The following is a 19,397-nucleotide window of genomic DNA, read 5'->3' as shown; positions in this document are numbered from 1 at the left end:
GCATATTCATTCTTTTTCTCACATGAATAGGGTCAAAATTTTAACCTTTAAATATCATCATGAAAATCAGTTGATTACTTGCATCAAGACAAACAAAAAATGTATTACAAGTTTGTTGCAATTGTTTGTTAACATGGACAAATAGTGGATAATCTAATTACATGTGTGCTAATTTACATAATTATCCAAACAGATCTAAACATTGGATATAGCAGATGAAAATGTTTTTGAATCTTGTTGACATATAACAGCAAACTATTTAATATTATAGTCTGAATGGAACCCATTTAGGCTACCCATGAACATTAAAGGTAGCCTGGTTCAACCAGACTCTAGTACATTTCATTTGTACATAGAGTCTGGCCTCCCTCAATTGAGAAACGTTTCCTTCCTTGTAGGCGGGTTCACTATTAAAGTTCAAATCTATTGGATCTGCCCAGAGTCACTCACGATCTGCCATAGCCAATCGCTAATGTGTGGTCGTGAGTGACGTATGTCATGCGCCGAAACGGCTGGAAACAACCATAGACAGTAAAAGAAACAAGTCCCAACTCCGAATGATCAGAGGATTAAATTTACAATAGGATTTCAGTCAACGAGAGCTGCAGGTTTTGTTAATCTAGGAACAATTATTAATTCGAAATGTATATATTTGACATGAAGGACAGTGATTATTCACATTCAGTCAATGGTCGAAGCTGTGTCTAATCATTACAAATACGCCGCTGTGGTCGTTTCTGATCTGCCGCAAATGCTGTAGCAGCTACAGTGAATGATCAGTCTGTCTCTATCTGCAGATGTGTAATAAACAACAATTTTTCATATTACATATTTTTGTTTCTTAATTACCTTAATTATGGTCTTCAAAGTATGTGTTTGTACATTTTTATATGGCATTTAGTTGTTTTTTTTTATTAAAACAAATTAACCATTGACATCTAAAACTGAAAATCAAATATAGTCTCCAAAGTATGGGTTTTCAAATTTTTATTTATGACAATTTTTTTTATTTTTTAATCACAACCAATTTGTATGATTTACAACATGTAAAACTGACACACCAACCTCCTGCACGAGTACACAAAGGGGCTCAAAATGTTCATCACAAGAATCAGTAAATTTACTGTTGGGAATATGAGCGACTGACATGACTCCTAAACGGATCTTCAACAATAGTTTAGCAGCCAGGACTCGGGGCTTCCGAACACCGCGAACACCAGGCTAAAGTCCAAAATGTCACGGTCATTGTGCACGAGCTGCCCAGCACAAACTTCCAACCTTTCTGCCTCCTTCACTTGGTCCTCCGTTGTGCAACAAGAGGTGAGATGATAACAATCCGGCTTTAAATTCTGTATATTCGGCAGTTTCTTTTCCAACAACGGACCGAATAGCTTTTCTCACGTCTTTCTCCGCTGCCATTACTGCACTCAAACTGACGCGCTTACATCAACGTCATCGTTCTCAGCCACTCCCTCTATTCGCTGATTGGTCCTACAAAAAATTGATTTCTGGAAACCTAAGGATATGGAGCGGTCCCAGACGTAGTACTGAAGTAAAATGAAATTGAGCGGAAGTGCGTAGGAGGGCGCAGCCAGGCTACATTAAAGGTGCAATACCTAAGATTTAGATGCCGCTAGAAGGCGCTACATTCAAAACAACAACAATGGCTTTGCTTGATGACGACGTGGAAGAACGCGGAATGATGGGAACTGTTGTTTTCAACTCCACCGTGGATAAATCAGTCAGACGGAGTCACTGGACGAAGCTATGGAGGAGAGGGTTTGAAGGGGCAGGTCTCTTGCAAGGAGTTGACGTGATTGGTCCTCCTTGGTAACTTTATAAAAATAAAAAATCAATTTAATGTCAGTTATCCCAACCTGCAAGAATTCATTTCCGGGAGGTATATTTCGATAACAAAATTGTGGTGGTGGGAGGGAAGGCTAACTTTCGCGTTCGCGAGGCACACTCGCAAAGTCTCTCCCTCTGTAGAGTGCACACGCAGTATGTCTCGCTCTAACATTATATCCCGGGAGATTTGAACTAATTTGCGGGCATCAGGGAAACGCTATCAATATGCGGGAGACCCTCGGAACTTCCGGGAGACTTGGGATGTCTGCAATGTACATTTGACACATCTTTTCATGTCGTGCAAGTATTCAACCACAGCTACAGTTTCACAAAATTAACGTTTAAGGGGGTCGCACACCGGATGAGAAGCTGCAGCGCCGCGTCGCACCACATAATTATTCGAACACATTATTATCTATAAGTGATACCGGCCGGCGGCGCCATTCGGCGTCTGTCCGCGGCGCCCAGCAACGTTTCAGGACCGTGTTCAAAACCCTGCTGCGCCACAGAGCGCCATTTACATAGTTTTACATAAAATTGTAATTATTTTTGCCTCAAACCGTTGCTAATGGATCCTGACTTTGCCCTATGCTGCAATATGCATTTAGTTTTGCAGTGATTTACAGAAATCAGCTGCTTGAATGACAACTACTGATTATTATTAGATTTTTCAGGTGAGATTCTCAATTCATTCTGTGAACGGATTCTCTGAGGTAAAGTTTTCAGAATGCAGACTCAGCAACGATTGTATTTAATTGTACAGTACAATAACATAGAACAGACATTATCTTCATTTTCTGTCATTAAACATAACAATATTGCTGGCCATGCACTGATGAGAAAGTGCGCGTCCGGTGTTCGATAACGTTACTGCGGAGTTGTCCTAAACGTGGCGCTTCTCGTCCGGTGTGCGACCCCCTTTACAGCCAACAGTTCACATTCCGAGAATAAATGAAAAGCATATATGTGCTCCATTCCATAACAAATGCGCGAAACAAGCTGTCGTTTGATAGACGCTAACGCACAACTACAACTACCGCATTTGTCCAGGACTACACGTAGTAAGAGCGGAAACCGAGGTAAGCGGATATGACACGATTTACTCGCGACTCCCAGCTCACCCCTGCTGACACGTTCCGTTTCCTTGGTTAAAATCCAAATTTTCTCGCGATTTAAACATTGTTTGAAACATTTGGAATATTGTGAGTTATCATATTTACTAAATATATAACACTGGCCTTGTGATTTTGGTATATTTTAATGCAAAAATCTTAGGTATTGCACCTTTAATACAGGAAGAATTACTTTAGAAACCAGCCTTTATTAATGATTATGGCAGAGATGGGGTTTGGGGCTGGGTCAATGGGACTGTTTTTGGGGAATGAGTCTGAAGGAAGAACAGGAGGCATGGGGAAGGAGAATGCAGAAGACAAAAGGTAGGTGAAATAAAACGTGTCTGGATCAAAAAATCTAATTATGTACACAATGCACCCAATGCCCAAACCCCATCTCTGCCATAATAATTAATAAAGGCTTGTTTTTGTAGTACTTCTTCCTGTATTCATGTTCACGTGTAGCCTAAATGGGTTCCATTCAGACTATAATATTAAATAGTTTGCTGTTATATGTCAACAAGATTCAAAAACATTTTCATCTGCTATATCCAATGTTTAGATCTGTTTGGGTAATTATGCAAATTAGCTAATACGTAATTATATTATGCAGCGTTTGTCCATGTTAACAATTTAGAAAAACTTGTACTACATTTTTTGTTTGTCTTGATGCAAGTAATCAACTCAGGGATTTTCATGATGATATCTAGAGGTTAAAATTTTGACCCTATTCACGTGAGAAAAAGAATGAATATGCGTATGAATGGGATATATTTGGGTCTTTTTCTAAACTTTCACCTAATGGGATTCTTCTGGGCTATTTTTTTCCTTACTCAGGACATATTGAGGATACAAAATCAATTGACTTTGCTTCTGTTGCAATTTGTTCAACCTTTTTTCATAAAATGACTGGACCATAAGTCCAGGACAGCGTTCTCTCAGATCGGATAGCTATCTGATTTATCAAAACGATTCCATTACACCTGGTCACATAAATGTGTTTTTGCAAAACGGATATTAATCTGATCTTCAATTCCCACGCTATGAACAGATTTCATGAAGTGCATGTCACCGAAAAAAGCAACAGATATGAGCTGCATTTTATTAATCATCGGATAAATTCAAAATCAGCAAAGACAGCAATAAGAGAGAGCGGCAACAGCCCTGGTAAGATCATTTCATTTCTTTACTTTTAATGAAGATGGTAGTGTTAAGCGTCTGCGACTTACTTTCACATTGATTTGCGATAGATTGCGGCACGCTGGCTTGATGATAGGCGCTCAGCTGCTCATCTGAGGTGAGGCGCGTCGTCATATACGACTAAAACAACATGACATATAGCCTGGTTTCAACAACCAGATGCATTTACACTTGTCCAGTTTCGTCTGGAATGCGGCCCAGACCACGTCCTCAAGTGGTTTGAGCGATCAGATTCAAATCCGTCTCGAATGCGTTTCGGAGGGCAACTTTTCACGATCGAATAGACCCCTTCAATGTTTGTACACATTGGAATCCTCTTTTGGGTGCGCGCGCAGCACGGGGTCAGAAAAACGGCGCGGCTAATAGACCGGCATGATATTGTGTCAAGTTATGCACTGTCTTTACCACCACAGGAACAGGAACATAACCATAACAAACTTGTTTTAGTTAATGGCGATTGTCTCCCTGATCCCGAGCTCATAACAGAATGGGTAGACAACGTCTATCTGGTGGACAAGCCGAGTGTTTACACACGTGAAAAACTCAAAGCCTACAAATCGCTAGACGCGTATAATTACGTAGTTTGTGGGCATGTTCAGACGGTTTTATATAGCGATATAAGCGATGACTTTTGTGTGTTAAAAGCGGAGGTTTTACCGAGCCAGCGCCAGGGGAAAAAGACCTCTATGTACAAAGCCTGGGTCGTGATCAACAAGCGGGAAGGCTACATCCATACTGCAAATTGCACCTGCATGGCAGGGTAATGTTAATTATTTATCATATTGGAGACGGATGCACTGTAGACTGATTGACTTGATGGTTATATTTCCCTAGAAAACGGTCACGACTAGGCTACTAATCACTTACCCAGCATCCGTCACCTTTCCTCCAGGGTCATTCTTGCTAAACTAAACGTGTTTCTGTCATTTCACCAATTATCGCTGAGATGTGTGGAAATCGCGTCAGTGCGTGAAGTAAAAATAAAAAATAAATAAAAAAACTCATTAAGACACAACACACGGTTAGAACAAGCATGCACAGTGTACATAGCCGATGTAAAAAAATAAATAAAACAAAAATCATAGTAGGCATGTTAGTATTTATCGTTAGTATTTATTGCAAGTTAGCATTTATCGACGCAACAAGTAGGCATGTTGACGAGAAATTCTCCGGTAGCTGGTTTAAACTATGGTTACAGTAGCCTGGTTCAACCAGACTCTAGTTCATTTCATTTCCACATAGAGTCTGGAACCACTCCATTGAGAAACGTTTCCTTCTTTGTAGGCGGGTTCACTATTAAAGTTCAAATCTATTGGATCTGCCCAAAGTCACTCACGATCTGCCATAGCCAATCGCTAATGGGGTGTCATGAGTGACGCATGTCAAGCGCCGAAATGGCTGGAAACAACAAGTCCGAATGATCAGAGGATTATGTTTACAATAGGATTTCAGTCAACGAGCGCCGCAGGTTTTGTTAATCTAGGAACAATTATTAATTCGAAATGTATATTTGACACGAAGGACAGTGATGTATTCATTCAACGGTGGAAGCTGTGTCTAATCATTACAAATACGCCGCTGTGGTCGTTTTCTGATCTGCCGCAAATGCTGTAGCAGCTACAGTGAATGATCAGTCTTGTCTCTATCTGCAGATGTGTAATAAACAACAATTTTTCATATTACGTCTTATTGTTTCTTAATTACCTTAATTATGATCTTCAAAGTATGTGTTTGTACATTTTTATGTGGCATTTATTTTTTTTAGTAAAACAAATCAACCATTGCCATCTAAAACTGAAAATCAAATATCTTCAAAGTATGGTTTTTCACATTTTTATTTATGACAATTATTTTTTTTTAAATCACAACCAATTTGTATGATTTACAACATGTAAAACTGACACCAACCTCCTGCACGAGTGCACAAAGGGGCTCAAAATGTTCTATTCATCACAAGAATCAGTAAATTTACAGTTGGGAATATGAGTGACTGACATGACTCCTGAGCGGATCTTCAACCATAGTTTAGCAGCCAGGACTCGGGGCTTCCGAACACCGCGAACACCAGGCTAAACCGTCCGTCGGTCATCGTGCACGAGCTGCCCAGCACAAACTTCCAAACTTTCTGCCCCCTTCACTTGGTCCTCAGTTGTGCAACAAGAGGTTAGACTATAACAATCCGGCTTTAAATTCTGTATATTTTGCAGTTTCTTTTCCAACAACGGACAGAATAGCTTTTCTCACGTCTTTCTCCGCTGCCATTACTGAACTCAAACTGACGCGCTTACATCAACGTCATCTTTCTCAGCCACTCCCTCTTTTCGCTGATTGGTCCTACAAAAAATTGATTTCTGGAAACCAGAGCCATGTATTCAGAGAGTTGTGACACGCTTTGATGTCGCCACAAGGCTGTCACGTGGTTCATGGAAGCCCCAATAGTTCCAAAACAGACGCGGGCTGTCATGTTCTTCTATGGACAGACAGCAGCGATTGCATTATTAAACGGTAAATATAAAATAAAACACACCAAAGTACTTTTTAAGCTTTTATTGCGTTTGATTAATGTCAGTGTTGCATTTAGAGAGGCAGGGTGACAACTTAGATGTTTTTTTAGGCTACATTTTTGGAGGGAAAAGCTTGTGTTCATGTTCACATTGGTAGTTGCACTGGCTTTTGCGGCTCTAACTTAACTTTTCCATGTCATTCATCTGATGATGGACGTCTCATGATATTTATTTTAGCACAACTGGGATGTAGGTTATTGATTCCCGTGATCTTGCTTATAAATTCCGATTCAGCCATTAGCCTACCGTGATCACGCAAAGACCCGTGGACCGGTGGCCCGTAAAATATAAATAATTACGCTGTGCATGTACAAATGAATGATTTAGGAGGGATATAGACTGCTCCCATGACGTAGCAATGACTATATTTACAGCAATGTTCGGTAAATTTTAACTTTTAGGTATCTTTTCTATTTTGAATGTACTTTATTTTGTATAGTGCTATGGACCATTTAATATGCATGTCCTGGATAAAGATATGATGATGATGATGATGATCCTAAATATGATCCATAACTGTTGGGATTCAATTCAGTGACTAATAGGGTAGCCCTTCATCCTACCCTATTCATAGACTAAACCATTCATCAGAAAACACACACAAATACATTTATACGAGGTACTATGTATTGGCCTACACGTTTCAATCACACATAATAACTAGATTCACGAGAGGTCGGCTAATGTGTGTAAAAGTAAAAAATACAGTAATTTCATTAATTTACCAGCGAGCGTACTTCGGAAGCACTGAAAATGAATGGGGTTCAATGCTGGAACTATCAGCGGTTGGAACTAATGGGCGGGTCCATGACACGCTTTACTTCCGCATTCCTGAGTTACAATGGCGGTCTGTGGGAGTGTCAGAACTCTCTGAATACATGGCTCTGCTGGAAACCTAACCGTACGTTCACACCGCCGCCGGGGAGAGCGGCAAAATTCGCTCTTGCCGCTCTGTCAACGACGCTGTGGAAAGATTCGTGGACGCTCTGATGCTCTGACGTAGATCGAATGCGTGATCTTTTTTAAAACGGTATGCAAACAAGCAAACAAAAATGTCGGTTATTTTTGCAGAAAATGTATCGCTGGAAATAACTTTAAAATTATAGTAACATGTTTGCTAATGAAATAAACAAATTAAAAGCCATATGCGTGTGGTGTGGCTTTTGTGTTCATGATTAAGTGTTATTATAATTTGCATTCCCGTTGAAAAAGTGTTCTAGCACGAAAATCTTGCCTATAAATAGTGTTGCGTGCCCTCTTATCAAATTCAAATTATCAACCTCCTCTGTTTTGCTTGGGAACTAACGTGGCCGGAACCAAAGTTTACAGCACTGCGTTCTCTGGGATTCTCTCAAACGGAGCACTTTTACATTCCGATTGGTTTCCGCCGAACCGCGTCAAGTCAAGTCAAGTCACATTTATTTATATAGCGCTTTTCACAATACAGATTGTATCAAAGCAGCTTCACAGTGATAACATGAAAGTAGCACAACACAGATCAACAACATTGCTAAACACTAAATAACCCCAACTGAGCAAGCTCAAAGCAAGCCAAAAGCAAGGCGACAGTGGCAAGGAACCAAACTCCATCAGATTGGATGGAGAAAAAACCTTGGGAGAACCCAGGCTCAGTCGGGGGCCAGTTCTCCTCTGGCTTACATTCATATTGTTTAAATATAAATATATATTTAATAAGCGTCATCGCTTATTACCATAAAGTTGAACTGATTTCAACTCTCCTCGCCGCTCTTGTTTCTAGTTTCCGTTATAAATTGTTTCAATGGTGGCAGTAAAATTTCAATTTTGAAGAGAAAACACTGTGAATACCCCGGGTCGACTGCCCCTGTCTGGTGCCGTACGGTTTACAGATTTCCTGGGCGAGTACAAGACGTGGACATTCGCGTATAATAACAATTATTTAATGACATAAGTAAAAAAAAATATAATAAATATGTGATATAGTGATCAGCAAAATCTCCTCTCTTGCTATTTTTTCTATTCAATTAACATGCTATGGTCATTAAATGGCTTTCCTGAGCTAAATGTAACGTTAGGTGACATAATTGTTTTCCTGCTGTTATATTAACCTCTTTCCATGGTTTAAAAACACTAATTGGTCAATATTATGTATACTTTCTAGCTGTAACGTTACCTTACCCTTGCCTGTTGCAATGTGAAAATGAGATAAATAATGGACACAAATGAAAAACATGAATTTGTTTATTTGATTTCATTCATTTATTTATTTATTGTTGCCAAATGCACAGATCTTTTTATAGTTTCCTCGTTAGCAAACGTTAACCTAGCTAGCTTGCCAAGCTATTTTCATAAATAACGTTAATCTGTAAGATCGTTTGTACCTTCATCTGTGACTGGAGGCCACTGCAGTCACAGATCAAACCAACAAGTCATTCTGCCTGGCTGTCGTTGTCATCGAGGGTGAGTTCGCGTTATCACCGAGGTTTGTTTACATACCGGTGCATATGTCTATATGCCTGTGTAACAGCTCAGTAATGGCGTCGCCACAAGATGGCAGCCTACACAGAACGCTCGTCGGATTCGTCTATAGCTATCCGAGCACAGAAAACGCATGAATTGACCAGGTATAAACAGTCCCTTTGAATGCATCTTCTACTTTTGTGGAAAGTTGTCTAAAGTTGTGTCGCTCGAGTTGTCTTCGCTGATACGGAGATTGACGGCGAATACACTAGACATATGCACAAGACATAGGCACATAGCCAGGCGAGCGTGAACGCGCATGACGTCATGCCCAGTCTCGAATCCCTCTCATTTATTTCACTGCAGGCGTTGACTGGAGAGGCTCAAGATGGCGCTCTAGTAAGCACATGGTTTAGGAGAGCCGCGAAATTTAAATTGTTTTTAAGAAAATTATAGTCTAATTTCTTTATCTAATGTAACGTATTGGCTTTCAATTGGTTAAACAACATTTAACTTGACCAAATGGCGACCTCTGATCGTAAAAGAGATAGAAATTCGAAGTCTAAAACAACAGTCACACCAGATAGCGTTAGCATGGAGGACCATTTCCATGACTATATATCGGCTGATGAAGACTTTACAGCCATACCTATCACCCCCAGCAAATCACCTGCTCCAAAGAAAGGTAAATCGGATCAGTTACCTACATCAGCCGCTGTAATGGAGACCACTGCAACAGAGAGCTCTGACATAGTTCTACAACTCTCGCAGCTCATTAACTCCAGATCCGATGCTTTGGAGAAATTGATCTCTGACAACACCCTGCGAATTGAGGGACTCAAGAAAACGATCGACTTTGCATGTGCTGAGATAAAGGACATTAAGGAGAAAAATACAGCTCTTGAAAAGCGCATCGCCAACGATGAGGCGCGCCTGAACTCAGCTGAGTTGCGTATAGCAGAGTTAGAGAGTTATTCACGAAGATGGAATCTCCGTTTATTCGGAGTACCGGAGTCTGATAAAGAAGATGTGCGCCAAGAAGCTATTGGCATATGTCAAGCTATCCTGCCTGCAGAGAAGGCCAAACTTCCTAGTCTCATTGACACAGTGCATCGTTTGGGACAGAAGAAAGGAAAAGAGTTGTCCAATATTGATAAACCCAGAGGAATAATCATTCAGTTCATATCCAGGGTGATTCGCGACTCTGTGTGGAAAGCGGCAAAAAAGTCTGAATACCTGAGGAGTCACGGTCTGCGTTTTGCGGAAGATCTGTCTAAAATGGACAGAGCACGACGTCTCCAGCTATGGCCTGCAGTTAATGAAGCCCGTCTCAAAGGAAAATCTGCTTACTTTGTTGGTGGACGTGCCTTTGTTGCCGGGATCGAAATTAACCCACCATAAGAGATGAGGAAAGGTATCCCTCTTTTTCTATTTTTGGGGATACAGCCCTACAAAAGTTGGATCATTAAGCTAACGTTAACGGTTTTGTTGACAGTATTTTGAATTAAATTGAAGACTGTTGGCCTATGTCTTCAAAATTATTTTTTTGTTTTGTTCATTTATTTTATACATTTGCCATCGAGACCGGAGTTAACCTATGATGAACGAGGACATGCAGCAATTTTGCTCACTTGACTGAATGGTTAATTATTTTCTGTTCGTATAAGCCAACATGGGATTTACACACATTTGCCCTCAAATAAAAACACTGGTTTCATAATTATTTTATTTGAACAAGATCAATTTTCGTGGCCATTGGAATTTTGAGTTTTTTTTTTTTTTTTTTCTCTACCTAGCTTACGCGGTCTCTCCTACCAGCTGTTCTTGTAATCGCACTTTTTTTGTGGATCACTTTTCACTGTCGTTCTGTCATTGTCTATAGTTACACTAAATGCCAGGGGGTTAAGGCAACATATTAAACGGAAAGCTTTATTTTTATTTGCTAAACAGCATAGGACTGATTTTTGTTTTTTTCAAGAATCTCATTCGATTCCTGATGATGTGCGTTTCTGGAGGACTCAATGGGGTAACGACATCTGGTGTGCGCATGGATCTGAGCGGTCCGCCGGTGTCGTCACTTTAAAGAACAGATTCACCGGGGAGATTTTGCATACACAGCGTGACGGATCTGGACATTATGTGTGCCATACTCTCAAAATTCATGGTTCTGTATTGCTCATTGTGAATGTTTATGGATATAATTCTAAAAGTGAAAATGATCATTTATTTGAAACTTTAGAGGAGCATATCCTTCAGGAGCTATCGAAATTCCCGGATATTTCTCTTGTCATAGGGGGTGATTTTAATACTGTTATGGACGGCTCTCTCGATTGTTTACCTGCAAGACCATCTTATAATCAAAATACAAACCTTAAACGTTTTATGGAGAGATTCAATTTGGTTGATATATGGAGGTCTAGGTTTCCTGATTCTTTGACATATACTTGGAGCAACAAGTCTGGCAACAGGCAATCTCGAATAGATTATTGGTTAGTGTCTGCGAATATACAATCTTCAGATGTCTCTGTTAATGTGATTCCTTCTCCATTCAGCGACCACAAAGCTGTTCTTATCACTATTAATTCCAGCACTTCTCCACATACCATGAGAAGTTGTTATTGGAAACTTAATAGTTCATTACTACAATACGAACATATTAAAAAAAAGGTTAAAAATCTTATTTTATGTTATTGGTATAAAGCACTTTCAGAAAAGAAATTCTGCAGTAATTGGGAGCTATTGAAATTTGACGTAGCTAAGTACTTTCGAAAACAGGGTAGCTTAATGGCAATAGAAAGACGGAATAAAGAGGACAATATTATTTCAAGGTTAGCTCTCCTTTCCTCAAAATCATGTCCAAATGAAGATGAACAAGCTGAGTTAGTCACTCTACAATTGGAGTTGGACAAATTGTATAAGAATAAGGCAGAAGGAGCCTTCACCAGGTCACGAAAGCGCTGGTTGGAGAAAGGGGAACAAAACTCTGCATATTTTTTTGGTCTAGAGAAATTTCATTCTAAAAATAATACAATTGAACAACTTAAAATAGATGGGGATGTCACAGAGGACCAAGTTAAAATATCAAAATTTTGTACAGAATTTTATAGTGGTTTATATTCTTCCAAATTCTGTGATCATTCGGCTTATTTATTTCTAAATTCTATCTCTGAAATAAATTGTAAATCTGTCGACCCTGCACAAAAAGAGCTTTGTGATAGCTCAATTACTGTTGAGGAAGTCTCAAATGCTATCACACATATTAAAGTTAATAAATCTCCTGGGGTTGATGGCCTCACGGCTGAATTTTATAAAACATTTTCTGATCTTATTGCCCCGTTTCTTAAAGAAGTTTATATAGAGAGCATAGAAAATCAATGTCTTCCACCTACTTTAACTCAAGGTTTAATTACTCTTATCCCAAAACCAAAAAAAGACCCTCTGCTATTAGATAATTGGAGACCAATCTCTCTCTTAAACAATGATTATAAGATCTTTGCCTTAATTTTTGCAAATAGAATCAAATCAGTTATGGACCCCCTTATAGATGAAGCTCAATCTGGCTTCCTAAAGAAAAGACATATTTCAAATAATATAAGGTTAGTTCTAGACGTGTTGGACTACTCACATTTAAGTACTGATGATGGATTTATTCTTTTCTTGGATTTCTATAAAGCCTTCGATACAGTGGAGCATGCTTTTATTTTTAGGTCCTTACAAAAGTTTGGCTTTGGAGATTTTTTTTGTAACGCTATACAGACAATGTATAGGAATGCAAACTGTTCTATTAAACTTAAATGTGGTTCATCATCTAGATTTAATTTAAACCGTGGTATAAGGCAAGGTTGTCCCATCTCCCCTTATCTTTTCTTGTTTTGCACTCAGCTCATGAATATCCATATTAAGTCAAGCCAATTAAAAGGCATATATTTTGCTAATAGGGAAATTATAATATCCCAGTTAGCAGACGATACTGCACTCTTTCTAAAAGATCAACATCAAGTGTCAGCAGCTCTTAAAGTAATAGATGCCTTTTCTAAAGCTTCAGGCCTTTACTTAAACATCAACAAATGTGAATTGTTATCTGTTAAAGACTGTCAATTACAACAAATTGCTAATATCCCAGTAAAGGAGACTGTGACATATTTAGGGATTGTCATTTCGAAAGACCAAAAATCTAGATGTAAGATAAATTTTGATCCCCTTCTCCAGAAAGCTAAAGCAAAGCTGAACCATTGGCTTTTGAGGGATTTATCCCTAAAAGGTAGAGTTTTGTTATGTAAAGCTGAGGGACTGTCAAGATTAGTCTATACTGCGACTTCACTCGCTGTTTCTAAGGTGATGTGTAAATCTATTGATACTGCATTATTTAATTTTCTTTGGCGAAACAAAACTCACTATATTAGGAAGTCTATAATAATGAATAATTATGAATCTGGTGGTTTAAACTTCCTTGATTTCAGTACTTTAAATAATGTTTTTAAAATAAATTGGATTAGACATTTCATTCTAAATCCGAATTCCCTTTGGAATTTTATACCCAATCTTGTTTTCTCCCAAGTAGGTGGTCTTGATTTTCTATTGATTTGCAACTATAAAATTGAGAAAATCCCTTTAAATTTGTCTTGCTTTCACAAACAAATGTTGCTGGCTTGGTCCCTTTTATATAAGCATAATTTTTCACCCCATAGATATTTAATTTGGAACAATTACAATTTATTATTTAAAAACAAAACCTTATTTTTTGAAAGATGGTTTTCAGCAGGTATAATACGAGTAGGTCAATTACTAAATCAAGAAGGTATGCTGCTAACTTACTCTGAGTTTTTAGATCTCCATAAAATTCCAGTGACGCCCAGGGAGTTTTCAATTGTCATGGATGCGATCCCTACAGGGGTCTTAGCATTATTCAGAGCTAATAACCAAACCAGTACTACACCCCTTACTTCCTTTAATTTATTTGATACTGAAATTGGGAAGATTTGTTTTGGCCCCGGAGTCGTAAATGTAAATAAAACCATTCGTTCATTGTTTCAAAAAGATATTGTCACGAGGCCAAACTGTATTGTTTACTGGAATAGACTGGTTGAAGGTCTGTTATGGAAGGCCATCTGGACTTTACCAAACAAATATTTATTGGTAAACAAAATAAAGGAAATTAGCTTTAAAATCTTACACAGGTACTACCCAGTAAATAATTTTCTTGTTAAATTTAAAAAGGATATTGATCTGAACTGTTCTTTTTGCAATACATTGCCTGAAACTTTGTTTCATCTGTTTTGGCATTGCGCTCATGTAAGAAAGTTTTGGAAAGACTTATCTAGATTTATAATTCACAATATTGACCCCTCTTTTTCTTTGTGTTTAGAAAATGTTATAGCTGGTTTTAATAATATTCCTTCAAATAAAAGGAAGGAATACTATATTATAAATTTAATTTTAATTTATGCTAAATTCCATATACATAAATGTAAGTACAATAAAACCAAACCTTTGCTTTTGGTTCTTGAAAAAGAAATGCAATTATATATCAAAACTATCCTTCATTCCCACAATAAGAAAGCAATTAAAACTATTTCGATTTGTGAATCCTTTGATATTTTTATATAATGTTTAGCCTCCCCCCCTGGCTGTCTGTTTTTTGTTTTTGTTTTTTCTGCTTGTTTTTGTTTTCTCTATTTTGTATATATTGCAATTCTGACTGTATATTGACTTTGTTGGTTAGAATAAAAAAAAAAAATTAAAAAAAAAAAATTTATTTCACTGCACAGGACTATATAGGCGACCGCAGTGATCAGAGAAGGGCTCATTCAGCCCATCAGGCGATTGTTTAAGCATGTATGGGTTAGAAAACGGCTATTTTAACACGAAATGCTGCGCAATGCACCTTTAAGACAACGTGAAAAGACTTTTCAACATATCTCAATATTTAACCCATCGAACAGAGCCGTGTGCGAAATATTGTGAGAGAAGTACATTATGCATGGAAAGGTCATTTAAATGTATGATTAGGCCAAAATTTCCGTAAAAAACAAGCGTTATTTTGCACTTACAAGTCTCTGCTCCCGAACACCTCGCCGCTCCAAGACGAAAGAGAGCGCGCGGTGTCTTCTTTTAATGTTAAATGGCGGTTGGCTGGCAAACCAGATTTCGGTGCATTACCGCCACCGACTGGAGCGGAGTGTGGAGCAAGCCACCTTCTTCTTCTTCTCTTTCTATGGCGGTTGGCAACCAGCTTTTTGGTGCATTACAGCCACCATCTGGACTGGAGTGTGTGGATCAATGTCAAACTCATACTCTGCAACCAGGTCTGACTACACTTTTTTTCTTTTAATTAACCCAGTTATCTTTAAAAAAGAAAACAAATAATAAGAACAAATTTCACCAGACCCTCTTTGCATTATTTCCTGTTTAGGGCAATCCCATTCTCACCTAGTTATGATATCAATCTTTGTCGAGCTTGATAGTATGACAATTAATTACATGTTCTACTGTCTGTTGCAATATTCACATTTTCCATCAACATGCTTATTCATTATAAATAACGTTTTATTTAACCCTGTATGTCCTAGTCTCATTCTAGACACCACATCTTCTTCTTGCCTTTTCCTTCCTGGGAAGCAAGCGAACCATAGACAGAACGTCTTCTTCTTCTCTTCGTTTTCTGGCGGATAGCAAACAACTTTTTAAAGTGCATACCGCCACCTACAAGAGTGTGTATCACCATGTCACTTAGCTCATATTCTATTATTCAATCTAGTGCATTTTAAAAAGGTGAAAGGTGCCGTCCAGATCATCTTGCCCCTTTTTCCTCCCCTTCTGTTCCCAATACCCCTTTTACTTCCCACGCCTGTCCTGTTTCTCTTACTTTGTCATGTAAGTTCTGTTAGATTCATATTACATTCATACATGATCTACATTTTATTTTTCTCCAATAAGCACACATATTTCTCTACCCTAGAACAGCCAACAAACTGTTTAATCCTGTGTGGTCTAATCTGAGTCTTGTTATTATTATTTCCTCCCCCTCTATTATTATTTCCTCTGATCTTTAACTGTTTTTGAATTTTATATATATATATATATATATATATATATATATATATATATATATATATATACATACATACAGGGCTTGACATTAACTTTTTTGCTTACTAGCCAATGTGGCTAGTGGTTTTCCAAAGTTACTAGCCACGCAGCACTTTTACTAGCCACATTTTTGTTGTTGGAAAATTAGGTTTTATATGATTAAAGTTGACAATGGGGCTTGAAACTTGCTCAAATGTACTAATATTATCATTAGCTCTGATAAGGTTGTAAAGCTCCTTTTTTTTGAAAATATGTCTATTAAGATAAACACATAAAATAGCTTATTGCATATAATAAAAGTGCTGCATCTTTTTTTTACAGCAGTAAAAACTGTAATACAAGGTAGAACAATTATCGAGCAACGAGCAACGAATACTTTTTTTTTTAATAAAAAAAAGCCACAATTAAGGCAACGGGATTAAAACTTTATATAGGCCTATTTGACTTTGGATTGTTTGTTTTGCGTCAGCATTTCCTCAGAGCTCAATAATTATCATCAACTGAGATGTCCACCTGAAACAAGTATAGACATACAGGTCTTTATTTTCCAGATTATTCCCAAAAATGCATCTCCTGCTTTCTTTTATGGCATGATTAATTTTATTAAAACTAGAATTAACTCTGGAAAGATAGTTGTGATATGACGTGACATAAGGGCAGCCCTGCTACCGTGTCCCTTAATCATGAAGATAATTTATATATATATATATATATATATATATATATATATAGCTATATATATAGCTATATATATAGGGTAGGACGGGTACAGTTGAGACATATAGGTAGGCCTACAGTTGAGACACCTTAAATAACTTGTGTGCGCAGCCAGCAAAAGTTGTGATTTTTGCTGTGCACATGCGTATTATTGTCCTCTTTGTGGGAAATTTGATCAATGGACGCATCTCCGATCCAAAGATATTGGCAAAAGTTTTTTTTTTTCTAAGGTAAGACGTTCACTTCACCATGCACACAATGAATAGCTTATTGTGACTGTTAAACGTAACTGGTATAATCACAAACGTTATTCTGTGCCCTAAAAATGGGCATATTTCATGGTATTGTGTCATGCATGGTCATTGCAAAATCTAGAAAATTTGCGCGAGGTGGCCAGCGGGGTAAAGTAGAGACACACTCTCAACTGTACCCGCGATAGAGTTCAATTAGGAAACACACTGTTTAGTTGTTCAGTGTTATGATAACAGGTTAAATGTCATAATTAGCCAACATAAGCCGCAAATGAAATAAAAATTTGGTAGTTGTGATCATTAAACTGTGTATTATTAATTAATTTATAAAATATATCGTTTTTGTTTTATAAAATTTAAACAGTGCTAATTAAAATAAAATTAATGAATTTGAATGGCTAAACAAACATGTTGCCCAATTGTTATTTTTTTTTATATGTCTTTATTTATTGTATTTTCAATGAACGATTAGTTACCTTTACATCATTAAAAATGGGAGTACAGTCTCAACTGTACGTATGTTACAGTTTCAGTTTGTATAGTCATTGCGCCTGCTGCACTCATGGTACGACAGTGAAGTTTCCTGATTATTACGCAGGAATGAGAGTATAGTTCCTAGTCATATCAGCCTAGAAAATCGCAACTTTACATTTTCCGCCGGTTTTAATGCACGATGTAACAACAAAAGAGTCAAGTTTTAAATAGGAAAAATATCTAAACACTTTGGTAATTTTTTTCTGAGTAATGCTAATGGTCTGGTGCTCTTCATTGATGTATGCTAAGCTATGCTAAAAGTGCTACTGCCAGAACCGGAGATCGGCTGAATGGATTCAAAAAAGGTAAAACTCAACAGTTTAACTCTGGGGGAGTTGTAAAATGAGCCTATTTCCAAAAAAGTGGAGTATCCCTTTAAAGGCTGCAGGGAAGGTCATCCAATGCAGTATGACCACATTGTGCTCACTATGGATGGGCAGGTAGGTAATCACAGAAGAGAGCGAGAACATCTTGATGGCATTGGGTCTCGTCCTGTGTGTTTTAATTTGTGTTTGGGATCCAGCATCCTAAAGGACTCAAGAAGACACTGACCTTTTTGGAGTGTGTTACATTGAAACTGAAAGATGCAGCCGGACTTCCTGTCACAAAAATTAGACTTTAGGACTCAATAATCTCTTTCTGGATGGCCAGTTCAAGAAAACAAGCACGTTTACACTGATACATGATGTTAATACATGATGTAAATATATTAAATGGGTTAATATTTATTGTGAATATTCAATTGCATTCTGTTTTTTTTTCATGAAATATAATATTCTAAAAATTATAATAAGTCTTAATTAATTTGTACTTTCTGTCCTGTGTAATGGATTTTTTTCCCTGAACCTGACTACTCTACAATAATACTCACTCTAGTTGGCCAAGTCTTATACTTTTACCAGCGCATCTACACATCGACGTCCGCTGAGTCAATTAAACCTACCCTCTACCCTAGCGCATCTCCAGTCGACGTCCGCCGGGTACTAATCCTATAACCCTGGCGCATCTCCAGTCGACGTCTGCCGGGTTCTAATCCTATAACCCTGGCGCATCTACAGTCGACGTCCGCCGGGTGCTAATAATTCTAACTTACTTGTTCTTGCTGCGCAGCTTAAATAACAGACAGACTCCAGCAAATGTCCTTTCAATGCTTTTAATTTCGGCCAGGAGAGTTCTCGAGCAATACTCAGAGAACTTCCCAAGTAAAAACAAGGCCGGTGGATCTCAGACAAATTCCATTGAGAATCCCCCCGAAAACACTGATACAACAGTTTTTATACATATGGCATGCCATAATGACATTAATTTCATTGGTTCTTCATAGGTAGACTGTTTTGTTACTGGGTAGAGGAGACTTTGTTTTAATGTTTCTAATTTAGTCATCTGTCTAGTTCCATTTCCCATATTTGTTATTTATACACAGTCAGGTGTTTGACACACATACATTCATCTCAGGACATTGTATCAGAGATTTGGCTGGTTAAATTAGGTCAAATGTCGAAACATGGTTAGCTTAATATTCAGTTTAAAATTTTCCACCACACCTGTGTTCAAATTTGTACATGCCTATATTAAATAAATATTTCAAGAAGAATAATAGGTTGTGTCTGTGTTGTGAAATGGGATTAAAGTAGTAAAGTATA

At 37.9% G+C, this 19,397-nt stretch overlaps 1 protein-coding gene and 1 long non-coding RNA gene across 51 annotated transcripts in view; one reads left to right on the top strand and one right to left on the bottom strand.

The window, feature by feature from the left end:
• The window catches only part of LOC148970936 (uncharacterized), a 98,137-nt gene extending 82,785 nt beyond the window's left edge, over positions 1-15,352 (bottom strand). For 49 of the 50 annotated variants that reach the window (XR_016147257.1, XR_016147264.1, XR_016147243.1 and 46 more), the window contains exon 1: positions 15,214-15,319. This is a non-coding gene — a long non-coding RNA (uncharacterized LOC148970936). Of the gene's footprint in view, positions 1-15,213 lie in introns of all 50 variants that reach the window. The other variant, XR_016147241.1, reaches the window with a different exon arrangement.
• Positions 9,525-14,851, top strand: LOC148970937 (uncharacterized). Its single transcript, XM_089122741.1, has 2 exons — positions 9,525-10,577; positions 11,142-14,851. Exon 1 carries the CDS (start codon positions 9,686-9,688, stop codon positions 10,562-10,564), a length of 879 nt encoding a protein of 292 aa, XP_088978867.1. The 5' UTR covers positions 9,525-9,685; the 3' UTR covers positions 10,565-10,577; positions 11,142-14,851.
• Positions 15,353-19,397: the final 4,045 nt, after the last annotated feature.

The sequence above is a fragment of the Pimephales promelas genome, chromosome 18 (genome assembly GCF_988280905.1).
Source record: "Pimephales promelas chromosome 18, fPimPro1.hap1.1, whole genome shotgun sequence".
Lineage (NCBI taxonomy): Eukaryota > Metazoa > Chordata > Actinopteri > Cypriniformes > Leuciscidae > Pimephales > Pimephales promelas.
The sequence above is the reverse complement of the archived record's forward strand: the minus strand, read 5'-3'. Positions and strand labels throughout refer to the sequence as shown.

Bases quoted from the DNA above. Each gene is read 5' to 3' on its own strand.
- LOC148970937 (XM_089122741.1), top strand. From the start codon at position 9,686: ATGGCGACCTCTGATCGTAAAAGAGATAGAAATTCGAAGTCTAAAACA.